This window comes from Cololabis saira, chromosome 20, assembly GCF_033807715.1.
Source record: "Cololabis saira isolate AMF1-May2022 chromosome 20, fColSai1.1, whole genome shotgun sequence".
Taxonomy (NCBI): Eukaryota; Metazoa; Chordata; class Actinopteri; order Beloniformes; family Belonidae; genus Cololabis; species Cololabis saira.
The window spans coordinates 4,228,524-4,243,302 of NC_084606.1; the positions used below are offsets into that span (position 1 = coordinate 4,228,524).

The window sequence follows — 14,779 nt, forward strand, 5'->3', positions numbered from 1 at the left end:
GTTCCTCCCAGTCACACCCTTACAGGTCTCACTGTCATTGTCCACGTTTGCAAATAAGTCCCCCAGCACAACGAGGGAGTCCCCAAAAGGGCCAGTCTCAAGCCACCATCCAAAGACTCCAAAAAGGGTGTCATTTCTGTTTTACTCAGTAGCCTAAACTATAAATAACTATTACCCCAATGACTTACACAATGTTCCAGTGCCAATATGCAAATCTGCCAAACAGTAATTGCAGAAAACAAAAGCTGTCATCAAAACCATTCACCGTACATACCTGGCCTGAGGCAATTCCTCCCGTGTGGAGGAATGTAGCAGGAACAAGGAAATAACTTAAAACAGTATTTAGACGTATTAAAAAAAGCCTTTGTAGCAGCTGATCAAACATGGAAGGTCCTGCATGGACACGGTCCAGTCGGTGTGCCCTGTAGATATTGTGGAGGTTTTTAATAATGACCACCAGTTGGACATCTTATCTCCTTCAGCTTTGGTTACGAGATACTGGTGGCACATTCATCAGCAGAGGGCGGTTCCCACCAGGCGACTTCGCAGTGCACTCAACTTCCTCGTCACTTCTTTAGGGCGTGGAAAGGAGCGCTGACCGACATAAAAACAGACAGGCAGAGAGGGAGAGGCAGAGCGGCATCCTCCATCAAGACCAGCGGGAACATCTCTCCAACAGCTGCAAGATCATCATCTTCATCAGAGCTGCAGAAGGTGAGGCAGCTGAAAGTTGACTTAAACAAGTTAGTGGGTTAGACTTCTTTACCAGCAGCTTACTGGACCAAGAAATCATTTTCTAACCAGGATCAGAGTGTAGAAAGGTTAAATATGTCCCACAGGGCTAATTTTTGTCCGATGTGGTTTTTATGAAGTGCTGCAATTAACTAATGTCGGTGTTCTTATTTCCTGCAGAAACAAGAGGTTCACACCTTCATTGGGAACACAGGTTTGTTTCACACCAACATTAATGTGTTTTACAGTTTCTGAGTTCAGAAAGTCAGTTCTTCACTGCTCTAACTGTCGTCCGTCTACAAATGATTTGCCAAAAGCAGTTTAAGATGTCTGAGTGTGACGTTCAGATCAAAACTGTGCAGCTGCGATTGATCGTATTTGTTCTGGCTGCTGAACAATTCAGTATCTGACCATCACTGACCTTCACTCTCTATCTGACAGAAAGATGCAGTGAGTTGTTTTTTTTCTTCCAACAGCTCTCTGTCGGCTGATCCGCCCCCTCCAACATGCTCCTTCCCCTGTTCTACCTGAGCTGGCTCCTGGCCCTGACAGGTAAGTCAGACACTGGCCTACTGCTGGAGACAGAAATATTCAACACTTCCCTTCAGTAAAAGTCCTACAAGTCCTCCGGTAAAGCAACTATTCTTACATTGAGAAAGTCAACTTCTGCTAAAGTTTGTCAGCATCCCACAGTAAATGTAGCTACTTCATATATTATCTATCATTGGTCCAGCGTTCTTAAAAGAGCCGGATGTGACTGTTGCAGCCAGATGTTTGTGATGTAGACGCATCAAACCTCTGAATCCACTAGGGGGCGATACAGATACAAGACCAACCTCTATGTGCAGCTTTTGGAGAAGAAATAAAATGACTGTTCATTTCATGATATTTGAGCATAAAGTCTTTCACTGTGGAGATTTTAAACTTTTACTCAGATATATAACATCTGTCTTGTGATCCAAGAGTCTTTCTTTCAATTTATGTTAATAAAAATAGAAAAATCTGAGTTATTGTAATACATAAATATTCAGGGTTTGTTCAACATTTGCAAAGTTATGGCAATACATTTTAGTTTTTCACAGGAATGTTCAAACATTTTAAAGACATTTTTATTATAACAGACTTAAGAAAGTCTAAAAATTGTATTTCCGTTTCCTTCAAAAGGTTTTCCATTTCTAAAGTCAGATATTGAGGTTTTTCTTGTACCTTTGTGTTTGGTGTTAGTTAATAAATGTCTTCTTTCCTTCCTGCAGTTCCACTTCATCTAACATCAACAGAATAAACGTGAAGGTTTACTCTGTTAGCTAGAGTTTAACTTTATTTTCTCACATTTAACTTGTTTCCATCTCATCCATCTGCATGTCCTCGGATCATCTCAGTTTTGTTTCTGCAGCTTTACTTGTTTACTCAGACTCAGACCCATTCCTGTTTGTGTCTCCGTCTCTGAAGGTTCTGAGACTTCTCCTCTGCCATATACGTACAACATGATGTTATGTCCCATCACCTACTATGGGAAGAAATACGACGCTCTCTACGTGAGTAGGATGAAAATTAACTTGGCACTTTTTAATCCTCCACCTGTTGGCGTCCAGATTTAACAAGCAGATAACAGTGGGAATGTAAAGATCGTAACTGTTGCTAAGGAAACTAGTTCAAGTTACATCAGAACAATAAAAGTAGTTGTAGCACTTGTACTTAGAAAACTGCAAAAGAGTATAGGCTACTAAGACCTGGCTTCTCAGGAGCAAAAAAGAATATGGTTATAGTAAACAACTGACAATTTTATTACCGTAACAAAACACACAAAATATAGTATATATATATTATCACAATTACAGTGACTGGAAAAATACAACCCAAAATAAAATAGAGCTCTTTTCTTCAGAGATAAAATAAAATAAAGAATAATTCCGTTCTAACACTTGTTCAGTTCTTATTGTACTGGTAAGTGTTCTTTTGTGGTTCCTTGTGCTGTTCCGTGTCTCATGTACACTACCCGGGTAGGTGTAAGTGTAGGTGTATTTTCTTAGCTGGGAAATCCTGAGATCAAGACGATCTCCCTGCCAATCCTGCAGCAGCTGGCCAGTCTACTGACAGGAATCTTCATCGTCCGTGGGTCTGGCTCGCCATCAGATCCCAACACGTCTCTCATACAAATGAACGCTCTCAAAAAAGCCATTCTACACATGTCGTTCAGACAAAACAAATAAAAATTACTTAAATCACTTAAGTGCATCTCAAATCATCAAAAATTAAATGTCAGGTTCAACTGTTGCATCAAGTTTACATTTTTAAACTTATATACAGATAATCTCCATATGAAATTATTTAAAACGTTTTTTTAGACATGAATTTTCTCAAGTCTTAACTCGTCATAAAATGACAGCGGGGAATGTAAAGATCGTAACTGTTGCTAAGGAAACTAGTTCAAGTTACATCAGAAAAATAAAAATAGTTCATACAGTAAACGCTGATTCATCCATTCTTTTGTAACATCGTGGATTCAGAGTTGAAACCACGTCTCATTAGAGATTAAAGATGCTCAAACTGCCGCATGCACATATTTCCACCCATGAAGGTCCTACGATCACCACACATCTACAGGACTGTCTCAGAAAATTTGAATATGGTGATTTTCTGTAATGCAATTACAAAAACAAAAATGTCATACATTCTGGATTCATTACAAATCAACTGAAATATTGCAAGCCTTTTATTATTTTAATATTGCTGATTATGGTTTACAGCTTAAGAAAACTCAAATATCCTATCTCGAAAAATTACAATATTCTGGGAATCTTAATCTTAAACTGTTTGTTTTTTTAATTGCATTACAGAAAATAAAGAGCTTTATCACAATATTCAAATTTTCTGAGACAGTCCTGTATTCAACTCCACAAAACTACAACCAACTCCCCTCACATCAGCCGGAGGCGTGTCCTTCAGTTATCAACATGTTTGAAAGTAAATCTCTCACTTGCAGGACTGTTCAGTTTTGTGCAGCAGACATGAATCAAATTAGTCTCTGCAGGAAACTTTAAGACGAAACTTCTTGATTTGTGTTTTTGATTTTCAACAGTTAAGCAAGGACACGGACAACATTAATCTCTGTTTCAACGGTTACGACGACGACGACTGTATTACAGCTCCTCTAAGTTCTGGAGATGTTACTTCAGAAACTTCAAGACTACTGATGGATCTTGGGACCGAAGTAGTGAGAAATAAAATACCTATTACAGGAGAAGGAATGAAGTGCCATGTGAAAATTAGTTATCATTCCAATAATAGGGAACCGGTGAGTATTGTTGTTTGGTTAAAACTTTTATCACACTTATTAAATATTTTTAGTTTCCACTGTTTAATATTTACACAAAGCTAAAAAGAAGAAACTGTGACCTGCTTCCTGAAACACAGATCAAACTCTCTCTTCACTCGTTTCAGATAATTGTGTTTCTTGTGCAATACGAGACCCGAACAGTTCTGGGACTTCAGATCGATGCCACCAACACATATAATTCTTATGTGAGTTGTGTGAATAAACAGTTTCACAGTCTTTTAAAATGATGCAATGGAGAACATGTGAATAATAAGGTCTAATCTAAAGTTGACCCTTTAGATTAGACTCTTTAGATTTATTTGGTCTTCTTTCCACTGCAGTTAACAGTAGATTATAACAAATTACTTTCTGAATGAAAGTTGAAACTTTTGTCTCAAATCTGTTGATTCAGCTTCACGGTTGTGATTAATTGATTGTGTTTGTTCCCGTTTAGTCCCTTAAGTTTAAAGTCAACAATAACGAATTAGACAGCGTTGGAGTTTCTTCTACCTCCTTAATCAACTTCAAAGACATCAGTGGATGCAGAGCCGATTCAGGTTGGTAAATGTTGGCTCAAAATAACATGTACGGTTCTGTGAGTCAGATATTTAATTGTTGGTTAGTTTGTGTTTTCGTCCGGGGAGCTTTTTTAAATTAATGCAAACATCCCTTTTCTCCTCAGGTGATTTTATCAGCGCCGGAGAGGGGGAGGCCGTTCTTAGTAAATGCCACTTTTGCAGTTCTGTCAGCGTCTTGACGACTGAAGATTGTGCTGAAAATCAATATTGTGATGTTGATGATGGCAAGTAAGTATTCTGACTGTGAACAAAAATCAAATGTTATTGAGCAGAGATTCAGTGAGCATCGTAGTCTCTTTAGAAGACACTATTGTGGTGAAGCAGCAGCAGATGGAGGTGTTGGTTGATCTAATCAGTGAGTTCCACCTCTGAAGAGATGGAGATCAGTACACAGAGAAGATAAATGATTCCCACAAGTACCTTCAATAAATACTCGTATGAATTAGGAACAAATAAAGTACTTACTGCTCATATAGAGCTGCTGATGGTCCCTGTTTTCAGGGAGATAGAACCTCCTGGTGGACACGTCCCTCAACAGCAGCTCATGATGTTTGTGCTCCTTCTCCATCAGGTGCCAACCGAACATCTGCACTTTGACCGGACCCACTGTGATCGACGTCCACGGCGACGTCACCTCTGTGAAGGATCGCTGCACGTACTCTCTGATGTCAGATAAAGAATCCTACGAAGATTTTGAAGTCCTGGCCAGCTACAAGGACCGGCGTCGCACCGATGTGAGCTTTCTGGACAGTGTGACACTGAAAGACACTGATATTACGGTTCTCCTGGAACAAGGTGGGAGAGTCAAGGTGAGCCGTCTACGAGCACAGTCCTGCATCCAGACCGGGGTTTTATCAGAAATCCTCCTCATGTTCTCTGCTCTCATCGTTCCACACGGTCACATTAGAACCACATTTGTGAACTCATTTGTGTCCTTCACCTTTCACCTCCACTGTGATGCAGGTGGGCGGTGAAGTGGTGGAGCTCACCAGCTCAGTTAAGATCATTGAGAATGTTGAACTCTCCAAGACCGAAGCTGGAGTCACTGCCAAACTGTTTCTGAGCTGGGGCAAATACTTTACTCTGTTCTTTGATGGAAACACTGCGCAGCTGCATCCTACAGGTATCAAGTTAAAGCTGTCACTCAGGACATATGGTTTACTTTAGTGAGTCTGAATGTTCGTGCTCTTCTGACACGTTCTTTCTTGTACTATTTCAGGAATAAATAATTATATACCAGGTGGTTTGTGTGGAGGCGAAGACAAAGCAACTTCAAGCAACCAGACCGAGTCCGGCAGGTACCATGTCCCTCTGAGCGACTCTGACGCTGTCTGATCAATGATTTGCAGAAATACAGTGTGTGTGGTATGGAAACAACCAGAGCTGAGGCGCTCCTGATTTCCTGGTGTTTGTCGCCCCCTAGCTGTCAGAATATGCCCCCAGAAACCAGTGACCTGACAGACAACTGTGACGAGATGAAGAGACGGTGAGCACATTTTTCCAGGCAGCGGGACATTCGGTCTATGTGAAGATCTGATCTACATTTCCTATTAATCTCCTGTTGGGTCATGTGACATCAGATGGAAGATAAACCTCACATTCTCTCTCATCTTCTCTGTTGGAGCAGCTGCAACATCCTGATGGATGACCCTTTTATCACATGTCACGCCGCCGTCACCCCAGACCCCTACATAACTGCCTGCAAGGACACCATGTGTAACTATCCTGATGAGGATCGCCTCATGTGTCAGTACCTGGAGGCCTACGCCAGAGCCTGCAGCCTGATGAACATCCAACTGGGGGATTGGATGTCCAACGAGCAGTGCTGTAAGACTCAGCCATCTGCATCAAAACTCATATGCGTCTTTTCCCTTTTATTCATGTTATAATTAGTAACGTGTTTGAACTAACTTTGTGCCCCCTGCAGCTACGCCTCAGATCTCTTGTGAAGACAGTCCCTGCAGTGATCATGAGTTCTGCGGACTGGTCATCGGTAGCCCCACCTGCCTCTGTAGAGCCATTTTTGCCTCCAGTTACAGAGAGTCAGGCGCTCTGGGTAATGCAGCTTTTATAACGACCAAACAGGAGCGAGGGATTGGAGAACAACATTTAACTGTTCTTTTAACACAATATTCTCATGTTCAGGTGATCCGACGGTCTGCACAGGTGACTCTGCTTCAGTCTCTCTGGTGAATTGCCTCCTGGAGGAGAAAGGTTTCAGCTACTCCACCTTACACCTCAACGACGATATGTGCAAGGGTGAGATGGACGAGGACAGCCACATGGTGACCTTCAACTTCGACAACGACAACTGCGGGACGGAGTTGGAGGTGGGTTCCCTCTCCACAGTCTCCTCCAGCCACAGCTGGGATTCTTCTCTGGCTCCTCCACTTTAGGATCTACAGATGTTTGCAGTCATGTTGGTTGTCTGTTCAACACATTTAGGGATCTGTACAACTTTAACATTCAAGCTGAGCTACAAAAATAAACCCAGATACAGTAACTGACATAAATCCTGCTGACGCTAGCTACGCTAGCACAACAATGTACGAAGGCCTTTTGAAATAAAAACAAAGTGTGGTTGAAAAATTCTGGATTCATAATCAAGAAAACACTCTTAGATCCCAAACAGACGACACATCTGAGGAATAATTTAGGTATTTCAAAGTGCAGTTCTCTAATGTTTGCATTTAGGTGTCTACAAATAAACCAGGTTCTTTATTTAGCTAAATACTGAATATGTAAATGAAAGGGGAGCTCCGGGGCCCTCTAGTGGCTGCAGGTGGCTTCTACATCTGGGTCGTCACATACAGGTAGAAGCGGCTCCAAGTTCATTACAGACTAGATGAATTCAACATGACGGAGGTGGAAACATAACTGATCCCCCCTCACTCAAACATCTGAATGTGATCCTGCAGGAAGCCAACGGCCAAGTGGTGTACAAGAACACCATCAAAACCCCGACCAGCCTCTCCTCCGATGTCGTCACTCACCACAGCCAGTTGAAGATGGACGTCTCCTGCGTCCACACTCGTCCAGGAATCGGGACCGTGGGCTTCAGAATCAGGGACAGGTGTGTCCCGGCTGCTGGTTCGGTTCTATTTCTGTTGTCGGCTGGTTTGTGAGGCCGACGGGCTGACGTTGTGCTTGTGTTTGCTCTGCAGCTACATCTCCCAAGTGGTCAGATCTGAGGCTTTTAGTTACACGGTGATGATGAAAGCCTACACGGACGCCCAACGCACAAAAGCCGTGGACTCCACCACCGATGTGATGCTGGACCAGAGGATCTGGGTGGAGCTGACGAGCGACGGGCTGGATGAAAACTTGGTCGCCATGGTGACCGACTCCTGCTGGGCCACCGGCCAGCAAATGTCCAATAGCGTTCCGAGAAACAACCTGATCCAGGACGGGTAAGTCGTGTTCTGCGACTCCCTCGGGCGGATTCATGGACGATCGTTCTGCTCACTGTTGGCCACTGCTGACCAAAGGGTGTTTTCTTGTTTTTGGACAGCTGTGCAAACAACGATGACTCAACGGTGCAGGTGGAGGGAAACGGAGAAGGAACTTCCAACTATTTCTCTTTCCGCATGTTTGAGTTCACGGACAGCTCTAGTGGGCTCTACCTGCACTGCAAACTCCACCTGTGCCTCCAAGGCAGCAACACCTGCATGCCGGTAAGCCTTGCTGCAGGCTTCTAAACTTGGTGGTTTAATTCTGCTTAAATGACAGACTGAACCAGACTGTGTCTTGAAACGTTGAATAATGCTCCAACTACGGTCATCTGAGGGGTTTTCTACAGACGGGGGAGCTGGATCCCCTTTCAGATGATTACTGGAGATATATCACTCTGTTACAGATTACAGACTTTTCAAATCAAACATTTCAAGCTGACAGCAGCACAAAAGTATCAAATCTGCCCAGAAATCAGTTTCACGTCCTGCAGAAGATGATTCCGATTCATAGGTGGAGGATCTGACTCTTTCCTCACAATTCCCCACAGAGTCTTTTCATTTACTCTAACCTTCATCTTATTTCAGACGTTTTTAAAACAAACCCTTTTATACTAAGTTCACTTATATGAACTTTGTCTCCATTTATTTTTCTCCTGATCTCACATGTGAGACTTTTAATTCATTCCCCATCACTGCTGATTGGTTTTGTTCCTACTATTAATTTAAATGACTTCATTGCGTTCACCTTTAAAGTTGTAGTGAAGGCATCACTGAACACACGAGGCGCTCAGCTGCAACAGATAAAGTCAGACGACCTTCATTCTCCCCAAATCCTGTTTAGTGTATAAGTGAGTCTTGATATCACTTAATTATCAAGATTCAGAAAATAATAAAAGTTAATCTAAAGGACACAAAAGGCCAAGTTTTGCTGTAAGCAACTTCACTCCAAATAAAATAATCAATGTTTGTCGTCTAAAGTCTCTCCATCTCTAACTTCCAGGATTGTTCTGGGGGAGTCCCTGTGCCGGGACCGGTTAGAAAGCGCAGATCTGCCTTGTCCAAATACAGATATGGCAGGTCAACTCGCAGAGCTGTGGCTCCCGCCTTCATCAGCATGGCATGGATTAAATAGGTGAGTCTCTGCTGGTGGTGACATCGTTGTGCAACTTGTAATGACATTTATTCGTTTTGTGTGCTGACTTTCAGTGGTGTTTGTATGCTTCAAGAAGACCAGACTGACCTGAGCTGTAAAATCAGACAAAAGCATGCGTGGTTCAGATAAGATGATTATAATCATTATTGCAGCCTGACAGTCACAGATCAGGGACAACAATGGGTTTATAGTCACAGAAAAGGAGGATGAGTGATTGAAAAGAAGCCAGAGAGATTTGAAGAAGACTGGAGGGTTTGTATTGTCACATTTTCATCTGACTGTCTTCACAGGTGGTTACCACGGTGATACGGACTGACTGACAGGCTACCGACCCCCGACTGGATCCCCGACTCGTGTCTGGTCCTGATCCTGATCACGGACGTGTGAAAGGAAGAGCTCAGATCCTGCTGCTGCCATGACGTTTTGTTAACTCGTAAAGCAACAAAAAGCAGCAACGAAAGATACAGAATTATGATAACAGGACCAAACTGTCATCAGACACATGTCACAGACCCTCTTTTATCTCTTTTAGTCGTAATTGGTGAAGGGAAGTGTGTGTGTTACATTTGATTTAAACCAAATCTACATTCTAACATCCAGGTAGAATCAGATATTAATCAGATATGAGATTGATTATCATGTCCTATTAATCAATACCTTCATATTAATCAGCTTTTACGAAGGTGGTGTTCAGGGTGAAACTATTAAAAAGGGTAGTAATACAAGTTCTTCTAAGTTTTCGGACACTTTATGGTAAACACAGACCAGTTCATTATAGTCCAATTAAGAATCAGATATTAATCAGATATGAGATTGATTGTCCTTTTAATCAATACCTTCATATTAATCAGCTTTTATGAAGGTGGTGTTCAGGGTGAAACTATAAAAAAGGGTAGTAATACAAGTTCTTGTCACTTTTAGGACACTTTACGGTAAACACAGACCAATTCATTATAGTCTTATTAAGAATCAGATATTAATCAGATATGAGATTGATTATCATGTCCAATTAATCAATACCTTCATATTAATCAGCTTTTAGAAACGTGGTTTTCAGGGTGAAACTATTAAAAAGGGTAGTAATAAAAGTTTTTCTTAGTTTTAGGACACTTTACAGTAAACACAGACCAGTTCATTATAGTCTAATTAAGTACAGATCAATTCAGTCCAACAGACTGAACCACAAACTGTAGAGCTGAGTGTTTTGATGTCCAGGGACAGAGATACTCGCTGCATGAACCGCAAAACTGTCAGCTTCTTAAGGTGGACAGACTTTTAGACCGGAAAGATTTAGTGGGGTGTCGTCTGCATAAAATGACATTTATCATTTATTACATACATTCCCTGCTCAGCAAGACTTTAATCTGCAGTCGTGCAACGATCATTGAATGATTCATCTGGAACACAAGTTCAGTCCTTCTTCTCAGAAAGGTTCTCAGAGAAACTTCCAGGTGCTTTTTTTAGCAGTAGTTTACCTTTTCTGGTGTTTTGAAACAGGAGTGTCTGTTACAGTTCAGTTGAAGCTGAAACATGTCACTGTTTATTCACGCTTTTACTTTTCTTTATCATTTTTATTGTTTGTTCTGTATCCAAAGACCAAAAAAAGAAATAAAAAGGTGGTGGTAAAATTCAAAGAGTTTTGCTCCTTCTTGTGTTGCCTCTCACATGTTTTCTGTTTTTGTTTTTACATTTTATAAATGTTTTATGGAAACGAATCACTCCAGAGCCATATATATAAAAAGTCCCACCCGACCAAATCAAAAGCCTTTTCCGCATCTAATCCCAATATTATTACTTCTAACCGTTTTCTGGTGGTATTTTACAAGATATGTTATGTCCGCCTAATGTTGTTGTGTGTCTGTCTCTGTTTAATGAATCCAGTCTGATCCTGATGAATTATATCCGGTAGAAGAGAAGTGGAAATGGAGGAGCATGTGAAAGTTGTCGGTTCAGTGAACGGGGGATTTACATTTCTAATGGCGCTTTTCCACTATTACCTATTCAGCCCGACTTGCCTCAGGACGGCTCGTCACGCATCGTCCCGGCTCCACCCACTTTGTCCCCGTTTGTTTTTCCACAGCCAGGTGAGAAGTCTGATCGTTCCTTATCAACCTTATCAACTTATCTACATCTCTTTTTTAATTCGCTCGTCAGCCACCAGGTTTATGAACATCTGCACCTCAGAGTTGGATCACCAAACAGACGTTTGCGCTGTATAATAAAATCACCGCGAGTCGCTCTCGCGCTGACTCCCGCTTCCTGATTCAAACGTCTGACGGCCCCGCCCCCGACCAATCGGTGGCGTGTAGAGTGATGACGTCAGATGCAGGGCCGGCTCAGCCGGCTTAGAACCTCGGCAGAATGGTTACAGAAAAAGTATCTGCTTGGCACGGCTCCACCCGTCTTGGCCCGTAGTGGAAAAGCGCAAGACGGGGGCGTGGCGAGTAGAAGCGCTGAGTAGATACTAGTGGAAAAGTGCCATAAAACGCCCCGACGGCAGCATTGGTGAAGGCAGACTGATATAAGTTCTTTGTGGAAATCAGAACCAGAATCAGAAAGAAATTCATTGCCAAGTAGTTTAACACACAAGGAATTTGTTGTGCTGATTGGTGCAATACAAAAGAACAAATAATATTAAAAGAAAAAATGTACAACATGTTGGTTTTAAAGTGCCGGAGTAATGAGTCTGTAGGACTCATTACTAAGGACTTTGCTTCCCAACGAAGCAGCTCAAGTTTAGCTACATAAATGGAGAGCACCTGGTTGGTAGCACCATAGACATCTATCAATATCCTTCCATGGAGCTGCTGCAGGGGATTCTGGGTAAAACCATAGACATGTCTCCTCCTCCTTCCATGGAGCTGCTGCAGGGGATTCTGGGTAAAACCATAGACATTGTTGAATAAAATAATTCAAAACCACACTGAATGTGTAAACTGCATGTGCTGATGAACTGAATGTGTGTATGTGCTGAGCTTATTGTGAGTTTACTCTGACTTTTCCCTGAAAGGACCATTCTGTACCAGGCACGAGATAAGGGGGGTCACCAAGCAATAAAACCTGAGGTCATCCTCCCCCTTTGAAAAGCAATAAAACCAGTCTCACAGAACAGAGAACTCAGAACTCAGCGGAGTAGGCTGACTTCTCCCTCTGCAGAGGCTTCTTAAACGCTATCTCGGTCTTGTGTCCTTTTTAACTTTTCCAGCTCGATCAACAAACCCGAGGTGATAAGGTTCGATCACAACAACATGTATCCTCCTCCTCCCATGGAGCTGCTGCGACACTTCAACGTCGCCGCCATATTGGATGTGGCAAGACTGCGCTGTAAATTAATATAGGTAAATGGACTTAATTTCATAAAGCGCCTTTCTACAAAGAAATGTACATTTTACGTCTCATTTATTCATTCACACACTTATATTTAATTTTCTCAGATGGTAAAAATAAGAACTTTATATATCAAGCAAAGTCGAAATTATGAGATAGAAAGTCTTAATTATGAGATCAAAAGTTGAAATTATGACTTTTTATGTCATAATTTTGATTTACCGTCGGGATATTTTTATTTTTAAGGCTAAGATTTCATCTTATTTTTTTCTTTTACTGGCGGAAATGGGCTTCCATAGACATCACTGGATGTCATTTGATTTTTATCTCCAGTTTGATACTTATGTCTTAAAGTCTGCATTAGGCTTATAATTAGGTTTGACATAATGACTGGTAAATCCATGGTGCTAGAACCTCATGTGAATGGTTCTGACCGTGTCGCCTGCGTGCTGTGGTTGTGTGTCAGAGGGCCTGATCTGTGGGATTTTTTTTAGCGACTATGTTTTAACGGAGATGTTTAGGCCACAAGGGCCCATCTAGAATGCTTCGCCCCCCCTAGGCTGGGACCTCTGCTCCGCCCCTGGCTCCAGGGTTTGTTTTATTTTATTTTCCACCTGGGGTGCAGCTCTTTGCTTTTAGACTGCTACCAACTTGTGTGTTTTAGCAATTCAGCAGTTAGTTAGGGACCCTCCTTGTATTTGAATACACTAGTTACAGTACAGCAACCAAATTAAACTGTATCAAGTCAACTGGCAGTGTGAATAAATAAAAATGGCCTGTGTAAAAGCGTTTTCAAATGAAAAAAAATTATCTTGTGAAATATTTGTGACCTGTTGACCTGCACCTCAAAGAATCGGAATCGAGAATCGTTCAGAACAGGAATCGAAATTGAGAATCGGAATCATTAAAATCCAAACGATGCCCAACCCTAATGTAAATGCAGTAATTAATATGTCAATTAGAGGGCAAATAAATGCATTTAAATGCAGTAATCTTTGTGTCCACTAGAGGGCAAATAAATTCATGTATATGCAGTAACTTATATGTCCACTAGAGGGCAAATAAATGCATTTAGATGCAGTAATTTATGTGTCCACTAGATGGCAAATAAATGCATTTAAATGCATTAATTTATGTGTCAACTAGAGGGCAAATACATGCATCTACATGCAGTAATATTTGTGTCCACCAGAGGGCAAATAAATGCATTTAAATGCAGTAATTTATATGTCCACTAGAGGGCAAATAAATGCATTTAAATGCAGTAACTTATGTGTCCACTAGATGGCAAATAAATGCATGTAAATGCAGTAAATTATGCGTCCACTAGAGGGCAAATAAATGCATGTAAATGCATGTAAATGCATGTAAATCAGTAAATTATGCGTCCACTAGAGAATTAGTAATATTAATGCAGTAATTGATGTGCCCACTATAATAATAATAATGACTTGCACTTACATAGCGCCTTTCACAAAACCCAAGGTCACTTTACAGAAAACCAGGAAAGAACAAACAAAACAAAAACAGAAACACAACCGGGACAAAACCACAGAGGGAGTGGGCACTAATGGGGAAAGGCCAGGGTGAAAAGGTGGGTTTTGAGTTGTGCTTTGAAACTGTCCAGAGAAGGGGAGTCACGGATTACGGCAGGGAGAGAGTTCCAGAGGGTGGGGGCCGCAACACTGAAGGCTCTGTCCCCAAAGGTCTTCAGTCTGGTCCGGGGGATGGAGAGCAGAACAGCGTTTGAAGACCGCAGGTTCCGGGAGGGAGTGTGGTGATGAAGGAGGTCAGACAGGTACTGGGGGGCAAGCGTGTGTAATGGAAAATTTTGGTATAACACTGTCTGTTGCCTGTTTTCATTCCTATGCGAGGTCATGTTCCTTTGACACAGTGGCCTGGCATGGTTGCCAGGGTGATGGGTGATGTTTTGTCTTTTCCAGCTCCCGAGTATAAAATAACCTGTCTATAATCTTCTTCAGCGCACTCAGGACTGTCGGTTCATGTGACCGGTTGGACTGTGTGGCTCCGTTCAATTGAATGTTTGTCCTCTTTTCATTAAATCTTCGAAAGACAGCTGAGGTGTCCTGACATTCTTTTTGAACAACAATTTTTGCCACCACACGTGTGAAGGGCAAATAAGAAATTTTAATGCAGTAATTTATGTCTCCAGTAGAGGGCAAAAACATGCATTTAAATGCAGTAACTTATGTGTCCACTA

The 14,779-nt window shown here is 41.8% G+C and overlaps 1 protein-coding gene across 1 annotated transcript; it reads left to right on the forward strand.

The window, feature by feature from the left end:
* Positions 1–616: 616 nt before the first annotated feature.
* LOC133420925 (alpha-tectorin-like) lies at positions 617–8,324 on the forward strand. The gene is made up of 18 exons (XM_061710806.1): positions 617–714; positions 913–946; positions 1,209–1,284; positions 2,182–2,267; positions 3,812–4,027; positions 4,174–4,254; positions 4,503–4,605; positions 4,731–4,854; positions 5,198–5,435; positions 5,590–5,749; positions 5,846–5,924; positions 6,050–6,112; positions 6,254–6,453; positions 6,554–6,682; positions 6,772–6,960; positions 7,549–7,699; positions 7,791–8,036; positions 8,138–8,324. Exons 3-18 carry the CDS (start codon positions 1,239–1,241, stop codon positions 8,322–8,324), a joined length of 2,298 nt encoding a protein of 765 aa, XP_061566790.1. The 5' UTR covers positions 617–714; positions 913–946; positions 1,209–1,238.
* Positions 8,325–14,779: the final 6,455 nt, after the last annotated feature.

Coding starts and splice junctions, on each gene's coding strand:
- LOC133420925 (XM_061710806.1), top strand. CDS start 1,239: ATGCTCCTTCCCCTGTTCTACCTGAGCTGGCTCCTGGCCCTGACAG. Junction 2,268..3,811: donor AGAAATACGACGCTCTCTAC/GTGAGTAGGATG, acceptor GATTTTCAACAG/TTAAGCAAGGACACGGACAA. Junction 7,700..7,790: donor GGCTTCAGAATCAGGGACAG/GTGTGTCCCGGC, acceptor TTTGCTCTGCAG/CTACATCTCCCAAGTGGTCA.